The 23,152-nt window shown below is 40.0% G+C and overlaps 1 protein-coding gene across 12 annotated transcripts in view; it reads left to right on the top strand.

The window, feature by feature from the left end:
• The first annotated feature begins 1,248 nt into the window (after positions 1-1,248).
• The window catches only part of MMAA (metabolism of cobalamin associated A), a 29,549-nt gene continuing 7,645 nt past the window's right edge, over positions 1,249-23,152 (top strand). The window contains exons 1-15 of one of the 12 annotated variants that reach the window (XR_010071337.1): positions 1,367-1,485; positions 2,225-2,700; positions 3,713-3,835; positions 5,247-5,417; positions 5,736-5,821; positions 6,437-6,586; positions 8,151-8,238; positions 10,067-10,158; positions 11,303-11,390; positions 13,365-15,837; positions 16,065-16,141; positions 17,172-17,308; positions 17,404-17,469; positions 18,106-18,231; positions 21,993-22,248. Coding sequence is in view for 5 of the 12 variants with exons in the window: in XM_063336719.1 (XP_063192789.1) it covers positions 1,445-1,485; positions 2,225-2,700; positions 3,713-3,835; positions 5,247-5,417; positions 5,736-5,821; positions 6,437-6,586; positions 8,151-8,438 (1,335 nt within the window). In the remaining 7 variants the exon portion in view is untranslated. The other 11 variants (XR_010071338.1, XR_010071336.1, XR_010071339.1 and 8 more) reach the window with 11 other exon arrangements.

Here is a 23,152-nt window from a genome sequence, read left to right as displayed (position 1 = left end):
GGGGAAGCCAGTTAGACAGAATGTAAATTTGCATGGTGGAATTTGGCAAAGTTGCTAATGGTAATACTGTTTCTCCTGTGAGAAGTTACAGAAGGCTCTTTTTCTATTATTTTTATAATGATTGGGATTCAGTTGCACATTTTGTCTAAAGATTTGTGCCTCCCCGCATCCTTACTCCATGGCACAATCTAAGACTTTACAGGATGTTTGATTTAGTATTGGCTCAGAAGGAAGACTGCCATTTCATGAGTAACCAGCAGCACCGTTTTCTTCAACATCTGGGGTAGATTTGCAGCAAGGAGGTTAAATCAGATCATTTTCCTTAAATCTTGGACAAGTTTGCGGACGGTGATGAAGTAACTATAGGAAGCACATTTTTACTCTTCTGACACCCCTGGGGAAAAGCAGCAAAGAGAAGACAAAAATGAAGATGACTTAAATTTGAAATGAAAAAACAAAACAAAACACCACAAACACCCCCCTCCCCCCCAAATAAATAAATAAATAAAAAGAAACAAAGAGGTTGATGTGGAAAGCTACTGAAGTACTTAATAACGACCGGGTAAAAGAACACGTGAGCCACGCGAACTCTGTATCTTGGAGATCAGAAAGGACAAAAACAGTGCCTGAACAAAATTCACTGGGCTGTGCGTATTTTGACCCAAAATAAAGACAAAAAATTCATGTTTGGTGATGTACATTAAAAGACCAAAGGGGAAATATGAGCATGTATAATGTGACAGAATGTAGATTAGGAGACACTAGATACGGTCCAGCTTCTAAGGAAATATTTTGCCTAAGGAAATATTTTGGATGAGGTTAGAGGGACATAAAATCAGAGATGGTAGAAGAGCAGTCGGTTCTAGGAGACCTGCGTAATTGCTGAAGGAACTGAACGGCCCGCTCTTCAGCGCTGAATAAACATGAAATTGTGCGTGCTCCTTCATCTAGTCCTTGCGACAAGGCCAGAAGCGTGCGAAGTGGCCTAAAAACGCAGGATCTGTGAGGAAAACCACGACAGAATGGCGTGGGGTTTTTTTTTGCTGCTGTTTGTTGTTGTTGCCGTCGTTATTAAAATAATAGCGGGGCTGAGAGGCGAGGAAGGTGGCGGCGGCTCCCCAGCGAGGCCGGCCGGCCTCGCTGGGGAGCCGCCGCCACCCTCCTCGCCCCTCAGCCCCGCTGAGGTGGTCCCTTGGCCCAAGATGGCTTCCGGCTCAGCGTGATGGCGTCACTTCCGGCGGCGGGAAGGCGGGCCAGCGAGGGAAGGAGCCGCCCCAAGGGTCGCCCCCGCTCTGAGGCGACCGAGCGGCTGCGGGGTTGGGGCCTTCCGGGCTCCCGGTCCCTGTCCCCACCCCCGCCCCGGGAGCGCGTCGTTGGCAGCCGGGGTGAGCCCCTTACGTAGAGGCTTGGGAAAGGGAAAGGCTTTTGTGGAGGAGCGCGGCGTATGTCGGTTCTTTTCGAGGCTTTTAGCCTCACAGCACGGAGGTGGGTCAGAGCAGGCCCGGAGAGCGCCGTGGTTGTGCCTGGCGCTGCTGCTTCGTGTCGATTTCAACCGTTTCAGCTCCTTGAGTTTATTTCTAAATGTCCATGTGTCTTGACCACCTCCCCCCCGCTTTTTTTTTTTTGGTGTTTGCATAAGGTGCAAAAGCCTCATCCTGAATAGTTGTTTTAAAAAAAGCCCTGCAGCTGTGAAAGTAGAATATATGGCAGTTTCAGTAAGCACCGGGGTTGGTTTGGCCCTGGATTTTTGGGTACTGGGGCTGCTCTTAAAGGCTGTCTTATTTAAACGTGCTTTTAATTTAGCTGCTTACTTATAAAAATAACACCTTCATTTATTAAGTATGTCCGTAAAGAGATGCTGGGCTATTGAAGATTAGAATCATAGAATGGTTTGGATTAGAAGGGACCTTAAACGTCATCTTGTCCCAACTCCCCTGCCATGGGCAGGGACACTTTCCTCTAGACCAGGTTGCTCAAAGCCCCATCCAGCCTGGCCTTGAACACCTTCAGGGACAGGGCATCTGCAGCACAGATTCCGTAGCTTCTTTTTGTTCTGTTTTGTTTTGTTTTGTTTTCCCCTATGGGAAGAGGGAACTATCTTTTTTTGTTTAAAACAGTAGGTGTGGATAAAATAAAACTGATGATTGCCTGTGTACATAGGTTGTACATTTGAGTCCTTATGAGTGCTTTGAAGGAAAGTAAAAATGTTTTTCTTTCTCTTTAGGGTGTCTGCAAACAGAAGTGAATTGGTACCTCTGGTACTCTTAATTCCAAACAAGATGAAGATCCCCTCTTTGCTGCTGAGATTCCCTCATTGTTATTTCTCTAGAAGCAATTACTTCACAAACTTTCGCTTCACTTCCAGAGCAGATTTCCTGTGCATGGAATCTCTTACGCCAGTGCACCACTATCGTACAAAATGGATGTGCTCATCAAACGGTTTGAGGAGAGAGCTGTGTCAGCAAGTGGCCCCTGACCAGCAAATAGAGGGACTTTCTGACAGAGAACAAAGACTCATAGACAAACTTTACAATGGACTAATCCAGGGTCATAGAGCCTGTTTAGCAGAAGCTATTACACTTGTAGAATCAACTCAGAGTAGGAAAAAGAAAATAGCCCAGGTGCTCCTTCAGAAGGTATTATCCTACCACAGGGAACAAGAAAAGTTAAATCAAGGAAAGCCACTTGCCTTTAGAGTGGGTTAGTCCTTTTACATCTGTCCAGTAGTTGTTGTGGCAGAATTACAGTCCTTACCTTTCATTATCACTATTGTTCTGCAGTCTTGGATCGCTGGTTTCTTGTGGTTTGTAACCAATCTAGATCGCTTCTATTGTCCAGTAGAATTGTCCGTTTTTCTTAAATAACTATTATAAGTTGAAATGTTAGGTAGGTAGTTTGCAGATTGATAACAGCTATTATCTACATTTCGATAGGGAAGGCTGTAGTTAAGCAGACCTGTTCTTTTCCCAAAGAAGGTGTTTTCTTGAATGCTTGAATCCCTTCATTAATCCACAAAAGGAAAAATATGTACCTTCCTGTTTCATGGCCTCACTTTAAAGCAGCCTACTTTGTAGCTGAGGAGACTTGAACCTGGTTATCTTGGAAACTATAACATATTTTTCCCTTGTGAAGAGACGGACAACTAAAGTATGTCATGTCTAACTGTTGTCTCTCGTATGCATACAAAGGTAGTAAGAACAAGAACTTGGGCATGGGAGTGAGAAATATCTGGTGGAGGCTTACAAGCTAATCATAGTTTGCATGCTTTGACATGTAAGGAAATTGCCCAATTTTTTTGAAATAACAGCTCTTCAAGGTAAGGGCTTTTGCTTTTAGAGTGTGTCTTTTATAAATAGTAAATCTGAAAAATAGAGATTTAGGATATGACATTTTTAAAGTTCTGAAGTGGAAGTCAGTATAGAAAAATTTATTTGGAGGAGCAGAAATCTGGATAAACCAAATGTTATGTTGGTATGGGTAGGATGAGGGGTGGTGAAGTGAGTGCTGCAGTGTTGGGTGAACCGAGGTAGTATATTTCAAGTCAATTACAACTGCTTAGTTGCCTGTATCAGTTGTGGCATAGCTTTCATTTGCCTTTGTTGTGATATTGTGCTAAAGCATGGATTATTATCAACTTAGATTTTGGTGTTCATGTAATGTGTCATTTATTTAATTAACAAAACGTTTCTTTCTTCCTAATATGATTATTTAGGGTTGTCTGGTCCTCCTGGTGCTGGGAAATCAACTTTCATAGAATGCTTTGGGAAAATGCTTACAGAAAGAAAATACAAAGTGTCTGTGTTGGCTGTAGACCCTTCCTCTAGTACAAGTGGTGGTGAGTGTGAATTCAAGTTTGAGTCAGGTTTCTAATTCCTTGTCAACTCTAGAAGTATCTCTTTGGGCCAAAAGGAGGGAAAATTAGGGGCCTATAGAAGTAAAATTTTTAAAAATACACATTGTATTAAGTTTTCATTTTTTTACTCCCATGTGATATGAAATTGGGAAATATGTATCAGTGTCCTAATTTTGTCATGTTTCCTCTTTTCCAGTGTTCAAATGTTCCTTTTCAACTTTTTGTCTGAAAGTTTAGATAGCTGCAATTTTCTTTCTGTAGTTTTATTTATTTATTTCCCTGTGAATGAAGGGAGTAGAAAGGCATTTGTTTCTGCTTAAATTTGACCAATGGTAATGCTGATCACTGGGCAGGAAGCACATGCTAATTTAAAACTGTTTAGAGGATGCTGCAATACGAATGTGTAGATCAGGTTAGATTTTAGAATATTCATTAATTCTTCTCAATAGGAATTTTTGGATTTCTGTTGACTATACTGGTTTCAGCGTCTCCTGATGAAGTATCATTGACCATTTGTCTGACTTGTAGCATGATTTTTATTTTTTATTTTTCCTAAAATTGAAATTCTTTGAAGTTGTGTGGCTGTCACTCAAATCAAAAATTGTAGGGAAATTATAGGCTGACCACGCTTGATGTATCTCTGAGATAAATAATAGAACCTTGATTTTGATCTTTTTCTAATGGGCAGCTGCCCCGGAACATCATTTCTTTTTCCAGCTTCTACACTGTCAGAGAAGGTGTTGCAATGTGTAACTACTTAAAAAGAAAAAAACCTTCAGCTTTGCAGTGACCTGAAGCTAAGAAAGACTGTATTCTTGAATGTATACATTCAAGATGCATAAATAGAATAACAAACTATGATGGTAAGAGTGCATCAGTTAAAAGAATTGAGCATCTCTCATCATTTGGAATTTGCATCATACGTGTAGATCTCATTGAATCCAATTTAAAGTTTGTATGAGTAGAAGGAAGACAGAGGTGCATGTCAGCTTTCTTAAAAACAAAACAAAAAATCCACCATCAACAAATACCAGAATCATAAGGCAGAGATTTGTCCCTTTTGGACAGAAGCAGCAAAGATTTAATTGTGTGTCCTGCTATGTGTAGGCCTCAAAAAGCCATTTGGGAATTGCAGAATTCGTTCAGACCTAGAACAAATTCTTCATGTTTGGTAGCAGTAAGGTCTGCTTATGAGGCATTTCTGGCTTCTGATACGCAGAAGAACCAGGCAGTAACTTCCTCGTCCTCAGCAGTCTTGGGCAACTATTATTGGGATATCCTAATTTGACTGACTTGGTCCAAGAGATCTGTCTTCTCACTCATTTATCGGGAGTAAGAGGGGGAAGTTTGGCTAGTTTGCACGTTTGAAATAATTAAACATTAAACTTTTAAGGTTCTCTATTGGGTGATAAAACACGGATGACTGAGTTGTCAAGAGACATGAATGCATATATCAGACCGTCTCCAACCAGAGGGACGCTGGGAGGTGTAACAAGGACCACAAATGAAGCCATTCTGCTGTGTGAAGGAGGAGGCTACGACGTTGTACTTGTGGAAACAGTAGGTATGTGCTTAGGGTTGTCTTTTAATTATCCTGTTGTCATATCTGAATGAGCTGTGTTACTAATTGCATACTTCCATCCTTGATTTTGCTCACGCTTTCATACATAGTAACTGATTGGAAATGAATGCCCATTCTGTCAATTTTCTAGTCCTGTATGTTTTGTAAAAACAGTGTCTTGTAAAAAATGTTTTGTTTCCTGTTGTCTTTGTTTGTTAGTGGGATTTATTCATGGTGCAATATGGGGATCTGCTGTAATTACTGTCATTAATATGACTTAAAGTTTGCAATAAATGGTGAACTCTGGATTTAATTTTTTAGGTGTGGGACAGTCAGAATTTGCTGTGGCTGACATGGTTGATATGTTTATATTACTGCTACCACCTGCGGGTGGAGATGAATTACAGGTATTTTTCACCTTCTTGTATTAAGTATTACCTAGGATTAGAAAGAGAAACTTGGAAATCTAAGATGTAGTATCTGTCTGTGCAGAAAATCCATCTTGATAGTGTTTTGTAAATTACACTGCTACTATTGAAATCTTTTCATTGTCTTTATCAACTTACTGCACAGTTAGGATCTGATATCCTGCCCTCCTCGCCCCGCCCCATGATTTTGAAAGTATTAGGATGTAAAATTTTGACACACTCTGACTTACTGTGGCCTATTTAGTAGTTATATATGATTTTGGGGAGTGGCTTTGTATTATAGGAAAACAGAAATCAATATAAATAAGTTTGTAAACTTGGGCATGTTTTGGTTAAAACTTAAGTCTCTACACATGAAATAGATTATCATGTAAACCCCGATATCCATATTTAGTTTTCCCATATCAAAGTAGAGTAATAACTAGTGATGACAGACACCATTAGTACTACTTTTGTATGACTAGCACACGCACACACAAAAACATCAGCAAGAGCCACCAGAAACTAATAAAGCATTTTGACCTGCTTTTTGTGATAAATCAGCATGTCACAGTCCTTCTGAATACTCACAATTTCTCTCCATGTTCCATTTAGGGTATCAAGCGGGGTATAATTGAGATGGCAGATCTAGTTGCTATAAATAAAGCTGATGGTGATTTAGTTGTACCTGCACGGAGAATACAAGCTGAATATGTTAGTGCTATGAAGCTGCTTCGCAAGCGTTCAAAGGTTTGGAGACCAAAGGTTTGTGTACTTCACTATGGTTTGTGGGGGCAGTTGCGTGGGATTTTTTGGTTTTGTTGGTGTGTTTGGGTGTTTTTTTGTTTGTTTGGTGGGTGGGGTTTTTTGTTTGTGTCCCCCACCTTGCAACTGAAAAAGTGCTGAATGAGTCAGGAGTGTTATAGTCTCATCTAGTTCTACTAGTCTCCCTGGGCTCTTTTATAAAAAATTCGGTTCTGGTGTTCGGTTTTACACTGAGCTACGGAGTTGGTTGCTGCTGTTTCTGTTTCACCTCTGATCTCAAAGTGTGGCACATGAAACACTGTGCAAAGCCAGTCCTGTTGCCCATGATTTCTGTCCTGAGCTACAGTCTCAGCACTAGCAGACTAACATCAGTAGTGGTACAAACTTGTCTTGCTTTTTGTAAACTATGCATATCTTAAAATATCCCATAAGCTCTTTCTCCCTCTTTTATAACTCTGAAGCCAATGATTATCTTTGTTCTTCCAATTGTTCATGTGTTTCCTTTATTGCATTACTTTTTTTTTTAATTTCTCACATAATAAAAGTTCTTGGGCAAGAACCTCATCTACTTCTGTACACAATGTCTATATTATTGTAATTCTCATACTGTGGACCTTTAGTTTTAATGCAATATTCCATCTATTAAATGGTTATGGTAAATTATTGAGGAAAAGATTCAGTACTAATTTTTAGTATGTGTATATAAAATAAGCACACATACACACACACACACTCTCCCTTTATTTATACGCCTCTATATATAAAGGAAGTTTGCTCTACCCTGGTATTAAAATTGACCCGTTGAATTAAGTTTAAATCGTCTGAGCTGCTTGAGGCTTAGCCATCGTTTTGCAATTTTTGTTTCTAGATCTGATGAGAGGTCACATTTGATAAATGTGACCCAAAAGAACTGCTTGAGACCAGTGAATTAAACAGGTTATAAGAAATCTGTCTCTTTCAGCGATGGCAGTGTCTGAAGAAAGAAAATACTGATGTGTAGGGGCTGTATCCTGTCCATTATATGGGGGAAAGAGAGTGAGGCTTTTTTAAAAAAATAAACTGTTCCATCATGTTGGATGCCTGAAGTATTTTTGGCAAAATTAATTCCTAGTCTTGAAAGCAAATGCAAAAAATAGTTGAAATACTTCATTTCTGAAATATTTTAAGCGTAAAAGAGTAGCTACCAGAGTATGTAATTAACTCTACATTTAAGTGAAACAGCAACACTTTACTTGAGTAAAAGGACTTGAATCCTTTTCGCTAAAAGACTCATTAAAAATTATTCTCACTCATCATACAAGCAGTCGGACAAGACCTATTTATCCCAAATGCTATGGATCTCAGGGTCCACCTATAGTTGGTAGAATCCCAATTTTGAGATCTTTTTTCAAAAAAAAAAAAAAAACGAAACCAGCACAAAACTGCTTAGAGCATCATGAAGTGAGTGTATTGAAGTAAGGGTGCCTTCTGCGTTTCTTAATTTTCATGCAGTCTACTTGATGCAGTAATTGAACCCTCAAACCCTGTTGTTACTTGGCTTTAAAAATTGTTCTGAATCCAACAGGTAATGCGCATCTCTGCCAAAACTGGAGAAGGTATCTCAGATATGTGGGATAAAATGACAGAATTTCGTGACCTCATGCTCACAAGTGGTGAGTTAATTGCCAAACGACGGAAACAGCAGAAAGTGTGGATGTGGAATCTCATCCAAGAAAATATGTTGGAACATTTCCGGAGTCACTTGGCAGTCAAGGATAAGATTCCACTTCTGGAAGAAAAAGTTCTTAGTGGTGTCTTGTCTCCTGGGCTGGCAGCTGACCTGTTACTGAAAGCATTCAAAGATGGTCTCTAAGCATTAGATCCTTCTCTGTTCTTGTTAAGTGCTTTATGTAAACATGAACATTAAATACAGTTTTTCTATGTGTGGATTCAAATGTTTTACTACAGCAGACATTGATAGAATATCTATCCAGTACTCTGCAAAAAAATACTGTATGTGCAAAGATCATGACAAATCCAAACACTCAGAGATTACGAAAGACTATATTGAAAAAGAGTACATACATTTCTAAGTCTTCTATTTGTACACACCATACATCTGTTGGTCAAAAATGTATGCCTGTGTCAAAATGTGACTGGTTTAGGGAGGGGGGGAGAGAAAGTTTTTTTTGTGGTGCAGAGTTTTATTCCAACTACGGGACCATCTTAGAGCAGTTGACACTGCAGCTTTCCATTCTAATATAGCATCAGCTGTTGTCAGAATGGATTGCTTTTTCTTTCCTCACCTTGAGTGACAGCATGAATCCCTGGCAGCACCTGACCACAGTCTTAGTTTAAACAAATTGTGTGCATATAAATAGAATATAGTGGTATTTGGTCCCTGTTTGGAAGCTATAGTTAGTTCTTATGCACTAGGAGAATGGAATTTTAACCATCCCAGTTTCTAAATAGATGTTTTAATACAAAAGCAAAATTTAGTTAGACTTTTTTTAAATGTAGACAGCAAATGGGACAAATGTCATCCATGATGTTTTAATAGCAAATGTCTTTATACTCGAATAATTCGTCTCTAGTAGTAATGGTTTGAGGTTTTCTGGTACCAGAGCTTGTCTGGTACCTACTAAATATGAAGGATAAAATGGAAAAAAGCTGATTTTTTGAGACCTGACAGAAACCCAGTAAAATAGCATGAGATTTTTTGACTCTATTGTTGCTTACATGAATTGGCTTTACAAAAAAAAGAAAAGCACTAAAAGTGATGATTTTTATAGTCTTGATTTTCTGGACACATATGTTAAAAGGTATGGTGTCTTTAATTTTTATTTTAGCTCAGTTTCACCTGTTTGGCTTCCTAAGAAGTATGTGTTTCACACAGCATTTGAGTTCTGGCAACCTGAGTCTGAATTTTTGAGACAATTCCAGGGTAGCAATGAATTGGTTTACTAGGATCCTCTTTCTTTTTTCCTTTTTTTTTTTCCTGGAGTGATTTTTTTTCTCTTCCTTCCCCTCATCCCAATTGTTACAGTGTGTTCCCAGCTAAGTTTACTTTTTCCTGATAAACCTCTGTGCTTCAGAATTTTGATTCCTGCATAGGTATAATTTGGCAGTTATCAGAAAAGGTGAATGCTGAAAATGCTGAGGATTTTTTTTCATTTAGTTTCTCAAAACGGCGCAAATTAAACATTGCAGAAGTAGCTGGTTTCCAGCTCATAAATTGTCAGAGCTTCAGTGCTCTTACCCCCTTACTCCTATTTCTTAAACTTTGCATCCCAAATGAGTAATTTGAGATTGCTGCAACCAGTTACGTAGAAGTAACTGAAGGAATGTTAGGGGGTGGCAGAAGCACAGCGACTTCATTAGGACCATGCTGAGTTGTGAAAAAAATGTAGCATTTACAGTTTCTTTTCTATTTAAAAACAGCCTCTGTTGAATAAGACAGGAAGTGCCCCAAACCAAAAGCAATGTCTTCTATCCTTTCAGCTTTAAAAATTATCTGTGTTTTGGTGGAACTTAGTAGAAGAAATGAGAGTCAGGTGGAAAATGAATTAATGAGAGCAGCAGCATTTTAATCGGTGAGTTCTCAACTTTTTGACAGTCTGTTTGTTTCAGGTGACAGTTTTTAAGGGGACCTCATTTGTGCCTATCTGTTAGATCAAACCCTTATTATTGGCATTACTTTTGTCAGGGGCTGCTGTTTTCCTTGCCTGTTGTACGCGCCCTGTCAAGCAAGTAGAACAGAACCTGCAACTTTGTTTAAGTGACAGCTGCTCGAGCAGAATACGTTTTACCAGTTTTTCAGGATGTTTTCTGGAGGCAGAGCTATCCATCCACTGGAGCCGTGGGCCATCATTATTTTCTTGTTTTGTTGCTTCTTTTAAAGTATCGTTAGTTTACTCATGAACTCTTAGAAGAAGACAGTACAATGACTTAAGCAAGTTCTACTTTTCATTCAACTGCATTTTCTTCTTAAAGTAGAGCATTGAATAAAAATTAGATTTGCCGCCTTTATGTGTTCATTTGTGCCTTATGCTTCAATAGATGGAGAAATATACTGAGAAGGGTCTTCAGAAACGGCACAATAGATAAACATCCCTGCTTTGTTTTTCAGTGATTCCCCATCAAACTGAAAAGCTGTACTGTGCGAACTATGACTTGAGCCTCACGTGTGAAAACCAAATTCTTTGCTTGAAAAATTTTGCTGTGGCATGTTTTGGAGTCAACTGCAGTTTGATTAATTGTGCAGTTTTGTTTATGTCCTCATGGGCTGGGGAAAAAATGCATTGTTTTCAGAAGGGTTGCGTAGCGTTAGCTGGTAGGCTACAATTTAGTAAACAATTAGGTGTTTCCTAAGATAGGGAAGAGCATTTCCAGCTCATCATTTCTATCTCTGTGGGATTAAGTGGGGTGAAATGCATTAAAATATTGTCGTTCAAGTAAATGGGCTTCTGAAAAAAGATAGTAAACAAATCTGTTGAGTAGGATGTTGACATATTCATAGTTGCTAGAGCTGTTAAGTTGCTCTCATGTTAACATTTAAAACCACAGCTACTGCAGAACAGAATGAGAAAATAATATAACTTTATGAGAAAATAATTACAAGATTAAGTTTGTGGCTAGACAAATTGATGTGGGAGGTAAGGAGAAAACTTTTCAGATACACAAACTCGTGTCCTACGAAGTCTTGCACTTGCATGTAAGTGTGAAACTTTTCCCCAGGTCCCTGTGTAATAGCTGTTGCTGGTGTTTCACAGCTGGAAAAACAAGCGTGGTGAGATCAAGTGATTTACCCAGGCCTCTGAAACAGGTCAGTAGAGTGTAAGGGTTACAGTTCAGTAGTCTTTACTCTGAGCCCCATATATATTTACGGCCATGTTACTTAAGGTTGAAAAAATGCTCTTAGCAAGTTCATGCTCTCAGTGTGACTTATTCCTTTCATATCTAATCTCTCTGTTTTCAGTGACAGGACCCAGTGACCCCTTCTTGACTACTGTTCTGTTGTGATGTCCTGCTTTAAGTAGTAGAAAACTTTGCCTTGATATCTAATCTGCCCTTGCCTTTTGTAAATGCATTACTTCCTGTTATGCATGCTTGTGCAGTATTTATGTTATCCTTGCATCCTTGTTTCTTTATTTGTGAAATCTGCAGTGTGTTGGGTGTCTCTTTGTCTTGAGATATGTCTTGAGATTTGTTTCGAGATTTTTGGGGATGGGGATTGAGCTAAAGAATATTAATGAGCTAGTTTTGGGTTGGTGTTTTTTGTGTTTGTTTTTTTAACCTTATGCAGTTCCCTTCTAAAATTTTCAGTCTTAATGTGACAAGACTCATTGACTTGCTCTGTACTGCTGACTGGTGTAAACATACTTATTTCCCCTTTAGTTTTCCTTGCTCGGGGTGCTCTGTTGCTTCCCCCTTGGATGCACAGTCAAGAAGTAACATTATCTGTGAGTTAAAATGAGAAACATTTTTACAGACCTTAGTCCTTCCGTAACTATTCCTGCTGGACTATTCCAAAACAGATATCATTTGAAGAATGATCAAACAGAAGTTGATAAAATACGTATTTAAAGAAAAATCAGTGTATTCCCTTGGAACTTATGATTTGGGCAATCAGCAGTACACAGGTTGACTAACAACAGGGGTTCCTCTTCCAAATCCTAGCTCTGATACTCCGTGGTCATATTCCTTCCAGTTTATTTAAAAATAACCCACCCACCCTGTATTAGAACATTAACACAATTTGTGGATTGAGAATAAAAATTTCAAAACTAAAACCTCATAAGCAATTACAGTACGTATTTAGAATGGAAGTGCGGTAGGCATATTCTGTTCCCTGCTGCCATACCAGGGTATGGTTCAGCTGGTGAACAAACAAGAAAAAGAGGAGCTGACATTCGTGGTAGTCTATGGAGAAGGTACGTTATGGAGCAGCAAGAAGAATGTCTATTTTTCTCTTGTTTTCTTCCATGGGAGCATAAGAATTATCTTAGACAGTTCACTGGCAAGCTGCAGAAACTTTTGTGATCCACAGTGTTTGCTTGTGTGAGGTTTCCCTTTTGGATTTGTATGTTGTGGGGCACTAGTCTAATGCAGACACTTGTCCTTTGGAACTAGGTGGAACTTTGGAAGAGTTGTGTTCTAAGTAAGGAAAAGCTAGAAATCCTTGTAGTTTGAATAAATGATTATTCACTTGTAACAAGTCAAAAGCTTCACTTTTCAGAATGGATGATGAGATTCCTGTGTTTTTCCTTAAAATACTGTGGCAAAGTGAGTTCCTGCTGTATGTTAGTTACTATGTCTTCATTTTCTCTTATGTTTAGATCTCTTTCACTGGTAGAGTAGTGCAAGAAAGCTTTAGTTTAGTTATACAGCTCTTTAAATTTCTGAAATATCCATAAGGTCAGTCAGGCATTAACAATATTTTTGCTTTGTTTCTTCTATTGAAAGTGACTGTTATAACCTAAAGATTATAAACTAAAGACTATTACAACTTCAGATGGCTGAGCTGACCTGCACTGTGGCAAACTGCAATGGCTGGGGACGCGTGATGTACGTATAATGAGAAGATGCTCCCATTGATTGTGTGGCTCGTAGCATTGCAAAGTCACGCTGCTAAAGGTTTCTGTCAGCCCTGAATCTATGACACAAAGATCCTGCTTGTAGTTTTCTAATTGCAACCAGTGGAAGACAAGAGTAATGTTAGTTCTTATGACTTGTTGCTTAGCAGCGTTAATCAACAAAAGTGCAACCTTTTATTTTCCTGTGACCTTGGTGAACCCAGGCTTGGACAGAGCTCACGAGCAGAAGACAAGGATTTCTGAAGTCGTGCAAAACTGTTGTTCAGTGTCTGTTAGCAGCACCTGTGGCAAACCGTCTCTTCTTGACCCCTTCGTTACCTTTGGCCTTTGGTCTTCTTTCTCTCATCAAGTCTTAGAAGAAAGCAGGCACCATCGTAGCCAGGTGTGGAGGATGGGAAGTTTAGAGACAAGCCAACGGTGCTAAGATGTGTCCTGCTGTTTGTGCGGAAAAGGACCTGAGCTTGTTCCCAGGCTGTGATGTCAGACTGTCCTCTCATGACAGGAGAAACAGAATTCAGCCATCACAGTAAGGATTATTCTTAGAGAAGCTTTCCCAGTATTTTGGAGTAGGCAAAATAATCCGTAGAGGAAAGGAAAATTAGGATGCTAAGAATTTCCTGGTTATCTAGGAGGGATTTCACAAACTGAATTAGAAGGAATATTAAATGTGTTTGAAAAGAAAATGTTTAGTAGGGGTCTGCACTGAATGTAGATATAACGACAGTTCCCCCCCTCCCCCCCTTTTTTTTAAATATGATCAAATCTGGCAAAGCCTGTAAAATAAGTGCAAAGAGTAAGTTACTTGTTTCACTTTACTTCTGAACTGTAAATTGTTAGTCCAGACAAGGGATCTTTAGTGACATCATAAACCGCAACAAGTAATGTGCCTTATGATGTCAGAAGCTTAGACTAGGAGCTTTTACCGTTACTCAGATGCTTGTCTTTTACTTCTAGGTCTAAGTAAGAAACAGCTAAGTATTCGTATACTTTTTCTGCCAAAAATGTCATGATCCTGAGACATCGGTAAGCTTGTGGACATTGGGTAGAAAATAATGCCTTGTCAGTCTGCTGGTTTTCTCCTTTCCCTCCTTCTCACCTCCACTACTGCCTTCTCCCCTCTATCAGCGCTTCAGGATTTGTTGATAGCTGTTAACAGCAGTACAGGTCAACATACTAAAAGGTCAGCATGTGTTTCACAAACCTGTTATCCTCTGGTGTCCCTTCTCATCTGAAGTTCAAGGAGAAACTCTGCAGTCTCATAAAATTCATGGAGAGGACTAATATTGCTGTAATCACACAATTGAGATTGGATAATCATTCCAGAAAAGACAGCCACACGAGAAACTGGTTTCTGTCCTATGTGTCACGTCAAAAGCATGGTAAGCATATGGTAGCTGGCAGAGCTCAATCAGGTAAAATAAACAGCACGCTGGAACGTGAATTACATTGCAAATATTTTTTATGCACAAATCTTAACAAAGTGATCTACCTGGAAATCCTGACAGCTGTCTGAGACTAAGAGGAATGACTTTCCATGCCTTTGCTTGCTGAGCAAATTTTGTTTACGGAAACAGGATTCTTTTTTTTTTTTTTTTTGTGAGCTGTGAATATGATTTGTCTGTCTGCAGTGAACAACAGCTGATAATATTTGATCCCTGCAGAATTCAAAACAAGTAGCTGGAGTCACATTCTTCACTTGATTTACAAGAGAAGAAGGAACCTAAGTCAAAATCAGTAAGCTTTTGAAAACAGTTTCAGTAAAAGCAAAAAACTTTTTTGTTGTTTGAGTGGTGTGATGCAGAATACCTGACTTGTTCTTTCTGTGTGCAGTGGCAATAGAACCTGAGTAGATTTGAACATTAATGTTTGAAACTTTAGGTAATTAAAATATTGGCATCCTTCACCTTTCCTTTTAGCTATCCATCGGAATGTGGCATTCCCTTATAAATGAAAGTGTCTTTACAGTGAGACTCTTTAGTGCTGTCATTTCCACATCTGCAGCAACTGGGCAGACCGTGCCCGCTGGATAGCACTAGCACAACTAAAAGCCACCGAATATTTTATTTCTGTACTAAGATTAATCACTTGTTCTGAATCACGATGTGTTAAATAGGGAAGGCCCGGTTTCATGTCTTGCAGGATGCACGTGGCTTTCAGTGTAGCTGCAGATTCTGCTCCACACACCCGTTGCCACCACACACAGTTCCTTGCTGTGCACTTGCTCATACCAGAAATGCTACTCTTTCTCCATACCCTGACATCAGGAAAGGGACGGCGTTTGAGCACGTGCCTGTGATTGAATAGGGGTCCTAGAATACAGGTCACCTGAGTTTTGTCCCATTAGGCGAGTCAGTTTTCCATTTCTGGGCTAGTAAATTTCATATGCAATGAGACAGGAAATTTCAGAGGGAAACTGGAATAATTAAAATAATCTTGTTTGGTCCACTGCCAGCTCTTTCATCTTAGGAAATGTTGCTCTGGAGACATGCACAGATCCTGTAAATGAATCTAGTCCAGATAGCTCTCATCTAGCATTTTGAACATGTATCCCTTAGTGAGCATGTGAAGTGCAAGGACATTTCTGTGGGACAGTTTGAATAGTTTTGGTTTCTTTTTATTTTTTTTTTCTTTATTGGCTGCTGCTTGAGATTGAGGCTGGACTAAGTGGATCCGCAGGTTGGTATGGTATTTCCTTATGTAGCTTGCATCACAAAATCACCCCAAAAGAAAAGATTTTTACAAACAAGACTTGTATAACTTACGAAGAAAAATAAATTTGCATTGAAAAACTGAAATAGAGATTTAAATATTGCGCAAGCCGGATAGAATTAAGGCTACTCTTGTTTTTTTAGTTTCTAAATCTAAAAGACATGAATTTTTCTCTCTTCCTGTGCTTAATCTAGAGTTTTTGTAATAAACCACCTTGTTTGCATACCAAGAAATTTCGACGGAGAGAAACAAATTGCTACAAACCACAAAGGTAAATCTCCTTATGCTGAATATTATTCCTCAGCCAACTTCTCCGTAACTTCATTTGCTAGATGATTTTGGATGAAAGAGTGACAGTGATTCACAGAGAAAAAGTTGCTTAGGAGGTTTTGTTCTGCCGCCGGGAGTGCAGTGACTGCGCCCGGGGGCCCGAGAGCTGGCTGGGGGCAGCTGCCGTCCTTGCCTCCGGTTGCAGTACCTATAGACAGCCCTTAGATGGTGCCGTATAGCAGCGCTCAGCCCTTCCCTGCTCTCCTCCGCCTCCCAGGTCCCCGGCTCCTCCACGGGGTCAAAATACCTTAGAAATGCGTTTGCCCCGGCTGAGGGTATGCTTTAATAAACTGGTAAAAGGCTCTCTTAGCAGCTTGCCTAATTTCTTGACCCACTGATCCTGGGCTGCTGATGAAATGTAAACTTTTTTTCATGAAGTTGTCGGGTGAAAGAAAATTAATTCCAAAATGTAGCATGAATACGTTATGGAAGCAAAAGTGACCATCTGGGCCTGTATGTTCACATCAGGGTGTTCCACACAACTCAAAGCTTTCTGCCCAGGAGAGAAAATGCTGCCCCCCCACTTTGTTTCCTAAGTGTTATACCCAACCACTTGCTAAGTGATGCATATTCCTGTCCTTTGTTTTCTGTATACCCATGGATCCATATCCTGGGTCTAAAATTTTGCCAAAGTTCAATCTGGAGAACATGGATAAACTGTCTCTGGGCACTGTTAATCACTAGATCGCATTTAGATCACTAAATGCAATCTGTCAGTAGAGACATATTAAATATTAAATTCAAACATGGTTTTCAATAACTACTATAATTTAATTCTTATAAAACTTCAATCATGTAATGTTTAAACATCTGTGTCAAATATATTGCTGTCTATCTGTCTGTAAAACAAAGTGCTTTTAAATAATAGCTAAGGAGTTCTTGAGGGCATTTGAGGATCACCGTGATGAAAGAAGAGTGTTCACCCTGTGAACTTCCTCACGTAAATATGGGTGTGGTGTTGTGGCTTTCAGGTTAAATTTTCCACGCTGTGAAAGTCTCTTTATTTCTGAAGAACTGAGGATGCAGATTTAGGAATTTGAGTTGTGCTGTCAATTACAAAGGAATTGAAATGGAATTTCCTCCAGCGGGATGGGATTCAAGCGACAAAGTAAGTTTTATTTGGAATCTGTTGGTGAAATTATGAAAAGCAGTTATTAGACAGCTCTCAAATACCATATCAGTATCTAGCCTTTTCTTTTGTAGTGAGGCAGGAGAGAAGTGAGATGTTGAAAATCAAGTGAGATGTTGACCTCTGCCCCTTGGAAAAGAGTTAAGTGATTGGATTTTTCTAAGTTGGGAGTACAGCCTTTCTGTAGGTTTATTTGTGGGCTTATGCACGTTCTCGTAGTTTGTAAATGGATCAGATTGTTTCCCACCTTTTACCACAATTTGAAGGGGGTTAAGCCTGGGAATATTCCACCAAAGCAAATTAAATAATTCATGTTTTCAGAATGACTTCATGTAGCCATGACTTTTATTTATTTAGAGAGAGAGAAAGAGATGGTGTTGTTACAGTCTCTGCTCTATTTTTTTAATCTCTGTAACTTCCTATAACCCAACTATTTTTTTTGACCTTTGAAATGTACCAGACTGCATAAACTGAGTATCCACTGAGCGTTCTGCTTGTCCCAGTAATTTTCACCCTATGGTCTCTGCACGCTGTTATTTTAGGTGTATCCTTTGCCATTATGTGAGTTGTTAACATTACCCCAAATTCTGCTGGCATGTAGGTGGGAACAAGTACCGAGCTTTTCTTTCCTGTGTGTTGAGAAACTCTGTAGCTGAAATCACTGACAAGTTAAATGTTACTAGGTGGTGACTTGCAGCCTAAAGCTAGTGGCTATCACTTCTCACCTGTGAAAAGGGAATCTTGTAGCTCTGTGCAATGTGTTCTTCCTGCTGCAGCTGAATTTCTACCGTGTTAAAGTCCTTAAGCAGCCGCAGCAGTGCGTCGTGCTGACCTGGCAATTTGCATCCTCGAAGCTCTGCTCAAAGATCTGAACTGAGCGAAGCACTCCGCCAAGCTGAGAGGTAGGCGAGTGTCACTACAACTTTACAGAAAAAGAAACAGCCCCTGAGAGGTTAAAGCGACTTTTCCTCGTCACACAGCAAGTCAGTGGTGGAGCTGGAGTTACAGCTCGGGAGGCTCCTGGCTCGTGCTACACTACAATGCTGTGGAGAAAGGTCATTTCCCAAAATAGTACAGAAGGTTCCCGTTTGTTATTGATAATAGGGCGACAGAGGGCTCTAGATGTATTAATAGGTCACTGTATGATGTCCTTAATAATACACAATTAGCAACCCTGCAAAATTGGCTACATCACATTTTTCTGGGGCAGTATCACTTCCACAGTTAGTTTTGTCTACTATATTCTTGATAGGTATTTTTGTTTTGGCTCTTCTAACACAACTTTATTTGAAGAAAATAGGGACATCTACAAAGCAGGCATAAATAGCCTCCCCGTTAACAGTCACATTAAACTGCATATTCAACTCACCTTTCAGTACAGGTCCTCTACTGCGATCGGTTCCTGTTGGTGGGCCCGTGGGCAGCAGTTGGGGCGCTTTCCTCTGCCACTTTGAAGCCGTTGAGCAGACCTTTCTCTGCCTGGGGAGAAGACAGAGGTGACAGAGGGTTTTGGTGGCAGCATTTTCCCTGTGTTGTGCGAGACAGAGCCAGCGCTAGCATATCTGGGCAGCGCAGGAGCTGAGGTGCAAGCATGGGAGCCCACAGAGGCACCAGATTTGTGATGGTCTTTAGGCCTTTCTGTGAGGAAGGCAAATCCTATCCCCACCCAGAGGGACAGAGGAGATGACGCTGAATAGTTGTGAAGGGGTTTTCATTGAGATTTGGTCCCAGCCGTTCCTCAGATGTCCCTGGGGCTGGGGTATCTGGTAGGTATTGCTGGATTTTGTAGATTTTATTTTTTTTAATGTGCCTTTTATAAAATGCTATTGATCCCCTTCGAACTTACTGCCTTCAGCAGTGTACTTACTGAAGGCTTCTGTTTCTTATTTTTCCTCCAAATGAATTATTTGAACTGCTAGGTTACTTAGCAAATTCAAAATAGTCACTGAGTAGTAAGTATGAGGCTTGAGATTATTTATTTACTGAGCTATGCATTTGCAGATCTATGCATCTGCAATTGAAAGAACAAAGTGGTATTTTTTTCTTAGCCAAGTTTGAAAAATTGCAGTGAATAATGGTGGGAAGAGCAACGTTGACAAAAGAAACAGCGAATCGATTTATTCAGCCCTGTTTTGGTTTGAGTTTGGGTGAAGTGTTTCCAAACAGGCAAACACCAGGGAGGGGAAAAAAAAAAGTGGAAAACAAAATGTATAAGGAAAGTTAAGAAAGGAGAGCATGTACAGCATGCAGAAACGGCAAGGGTGCTGTTCTCTCATCTTCATATCTGCAGATATATGTATTTGAATTAACAAAGCAATAGGAGCTTTGTGTGCTGCATTTGCTTTTTAATGCTTGTTGGTTGAAGTAATTGGATCTATTGTTGTGGGCATTGGGAATGCCAGCTTGGCTCTTACGGTCACTGACTTGTGAACATGACCTTCTGGAGGTCAAAACACTGGAGAGCTCGCTCTGTTTAATTCTCAGAGGTACCAGTCATAATAGTTATTGCTTTGAAAAAACAATGTAGTTGTTCCCTGCTTCTGTCTATTTTGTTGTTTGTACTGAATTGAGGTGTGGGTTTTTCGGTGGCGTTTTTTTCTGTTGTGGGTTTTTTTTGTTGTTTGGGTTGGTTTTTTTTACTAATTCATCTCTTTCTTTAACTATTTTTCAAGTGGGTTCAGATTTTTTGAGGGTGAGTTTTTTTGGTTGGTTTTTGGTTTTGGTTTTTTTTTTTAAACTGCAATTGAGTTTTCACAACTGAAGTTGGTTAAATAACTGATTAGAGACTGAACTGTAAATATTAGTCAGTGTTTTTGAGTGATGTTTTGGTATTTGATCAGGCATCCTGCTTTCATTCTTCCTGGTGATCAAGTCAGCCAGACACAGTCCCACATAGGAAAAACTGTGTACTTTCAGTGAGAGAGAAAAAAAAATAAAAATCACTTGTCGTTGATGCCAAATGATTCATGGTAAATGCTGTTGTCTACATAATTTCAGCGTTGAGTATCTCTGCCTTCCCTACTAGGGAACTCCAGAGACTCGAGTAAACATCCTACAAAAGAGAAATGATCTCTTTAGAGAGTCTCTCAGTTCATGCTCCCGGACTTGCCGTTTGGGCACTGCAAAGCTCGAGTCCTTCTGGCAGAGAGGGAGGCTTCAAGGTCTGTGTGGTTTGTGTTTTCTGGCATCAGACAGATTAGTGGTTCCTCTCGGTGTGAATCCTTTCCAGGAGCTTGGGGAGTTGCCGTCGGTTCCCAACTTTCCTCCTACAAACCTGTCAAAACACATAGTATTTTAACAACAAGCATGACATGAAACAACCCATAGATTTTGTGATCCATCACCAGATCTGCTGGACTTACAGCAAAGCAGTCATGGCACTGGTGGTGAGATTGCCTCCCGCAAGGTTTATATTCCTGGATGGTTCGGGTGGGGATAGTTGTACTTCCTCAGAACCTCTTTATCTGTCCCTAAAAAAGAACCAAGATATAGCTACCATGTTGCCCCTATCAAAGATTCAATTTGAGCTGATTTGAATGTTGTCTTTTTTTGGGGGGGGGGGGGGGGGGTGCATTAGTTTATTTTTTTTATTTTTAACCCTGGTGAATAGCCTTCTTGCACCACACTGCTCCTTAAAAATGCTCACATTACCAGCTGATACCTGCATCTGCTGTAGGGCTGTTTGGGATCTGTGGGTAGTCTTACTCTGTTTAGGTAGTAGTAATGTTTTTATGGCATTAGGAGAGTTTAGACCTCCTTAAAACTGCAATCCTATTTACAACAGATTTGAGTATTTTTATGTCTTGCTGGAGAGCCTTATTTTTCTCTCTGCTGCTCTATGGCTTGGTCAGGGCAAGCAGCATGCTGTATATCTGCCTGCACTTGCTTGGAATTGATGCGGAGCTCTGTGTGTCGTACTCAGATTTACAGCTAAGGTAAAAGGAACAACCACTTGTTACCATCTGTTTTTTTCCGCCCTTCTTAGTATGTCAAACTGCTCCATGCTCCTTCAGAAGCGTATTGGACTCCTCAGAACCAGGGAAAATGTGCTAAAGAAAATGGTGAGCAGAGTCCTAAATCAATCGCTTCGGTTCTCATTTCCTTCTGGGTTCTGCGTTTCTGACTTGTTTTTGACCAGGGCTTTTTCAGTGCTTTGTGGTGGGTAAGAACTACTGAGGTTATAAAAGGTTTTGCAGCTGGAGGAGAGAAGATGCCGGGCCGGCAAGATCAGGACTCCCAGCTGCTGGGTAAATAACTTTGAGGGCATAACTTTTTTTCAAGAGGCCTGTTTGTGGTTAAGTAGTTCAAGGCATTGCTCTTAGTCAGGAAACCTGGGTTCTGTAGCCTCAACAGATTCAAATCCATTTGGATCCCTCCACCTCCCCCCCTTATTTTTCCCTTGATATCTTTTGTTTACATGGTTTGGCCTTGCTAAAACTATCCATCCCTCAAGTTTTCCTTCTGCTTATGTTTCAAGATTCTCATGAAGGTGTATTTCTGCAGTCTTTCTGGCAGTGAATTGCACTGTGTATTCTTCCCCTTTTCCTTGCTCCTGTCCGTAGATGGGAAGCTGCTTGAGCTGGTGTGAAATTCACACTATTTTTAATTACTCAGAGCAAAATCCCACTTTTGCAAAACTCTTCCCTTTCATTTCCTTCCACAGGGTATCTTTGCATCACTGTCTTCTGACTCATTTGTCAAAGGCTGACAGACCTCTCTCTAGCCTGCGAGGGCAGGTTGGAATCCTGGCACCTGACAGATGCAGCCGTCTTCGCCAGTGTTAGATGTGATAAAGGAAAACGCATTTTTCAGTTGGAGTTAGAAAAGGTTCCACACTATAGTCCATCAGCCCAAATCCTGACCGTTTCTCTTCAAAAGATACTGAACTTCTGTCATGCATCAGAGTGGCTGGTGTCATGGTATGAAGTCTTTATCTATAGATATGAAAAAATAAAAAAATAAATCTATATATATAAATAAAAATCAATCTTCCTCTACAAATTGTCAAATTGTATTTCCCAAAAGCTGAAGAATCTGCAGTCCATTAACTCTGGAGTTAATGAGTGAGCCTGATTCTCTAGAAAGAGCACCTTTTCTTCAGAAAGACTTGTTTGTTTTAATTTGGCTGCTGACATGGGTTGTCTGCAATTTCTTCCTGGGGGAAAAAAAAAAAAAAAGAAAGAAAATACTACTTTTAAAGGTTTGGGGTTTTTTTGTTTTTGTTTTTTTAAATGTCACTTCGCTGTGGTATTTCCTGTGTTTGCATTATTTCATATTTTGAGTAAAAGAAATCCCATATAGTTGAGGGGACCTACGATATAGTGGCAGCACAGACAAGATAAGATGTGCAGTCAGGGGATGAGGCTGGGTAATTACTTAAATAAAGTGTTCATCTTCTGATGTTATTTGTGCAAAGAAGAGGATAGATTACTGGAAGCAGGTGCCCTGAGCAGCTGGTGTGGCTGTCTGCTGTTCACCTTCCAGGAGAGGGGTTTGAATTGCGCTGTACTGTTTGATCATAAACAGGAAAAAAGAACCATATTTTGAACTGGAGGTACCTCAAGGTTAACTGCCATGCCTTATAAATTAAGAAATACCCGTTGTTTTGCTTCAGGGCCAGCCTGTGAACCATGGTGGATGCATTCCCCATTTCCTTGTTAGGCTGCATTAATCTACTTTCTGACACCTCTCATGTCCAAAATAACCTGCAGGCTCTGTCAGGGCACAGCCATATTGAGCTTGCTGGTGAAAAAGTGTTGGTTTCGAGCTCTTACAGCTCTTTGATTAGAACCTCAAACTCCTCTGCCTCTCCATTCCTGGAGA

The sequence above is a fragment of the Chroicocephalus ridibundus genome, chromosome 5 (assembly GCF_963924245.1).
Source record: "Chroicocephalus ridibundus chromosome 5, bChrRid1.1, whole genome shotgun sequence".
NCBI lineage: Eukaryota > Metazoa > Chordata > Aves > Charadriiformes > Laridae > Chroicocephalus > Chroicocephalus ridibundus.
The sequence above is the reverse complement of the archived record's forward strand: the minus strand, read 5'-3'. Positions and strand labels throughout refer to the sequence as shown.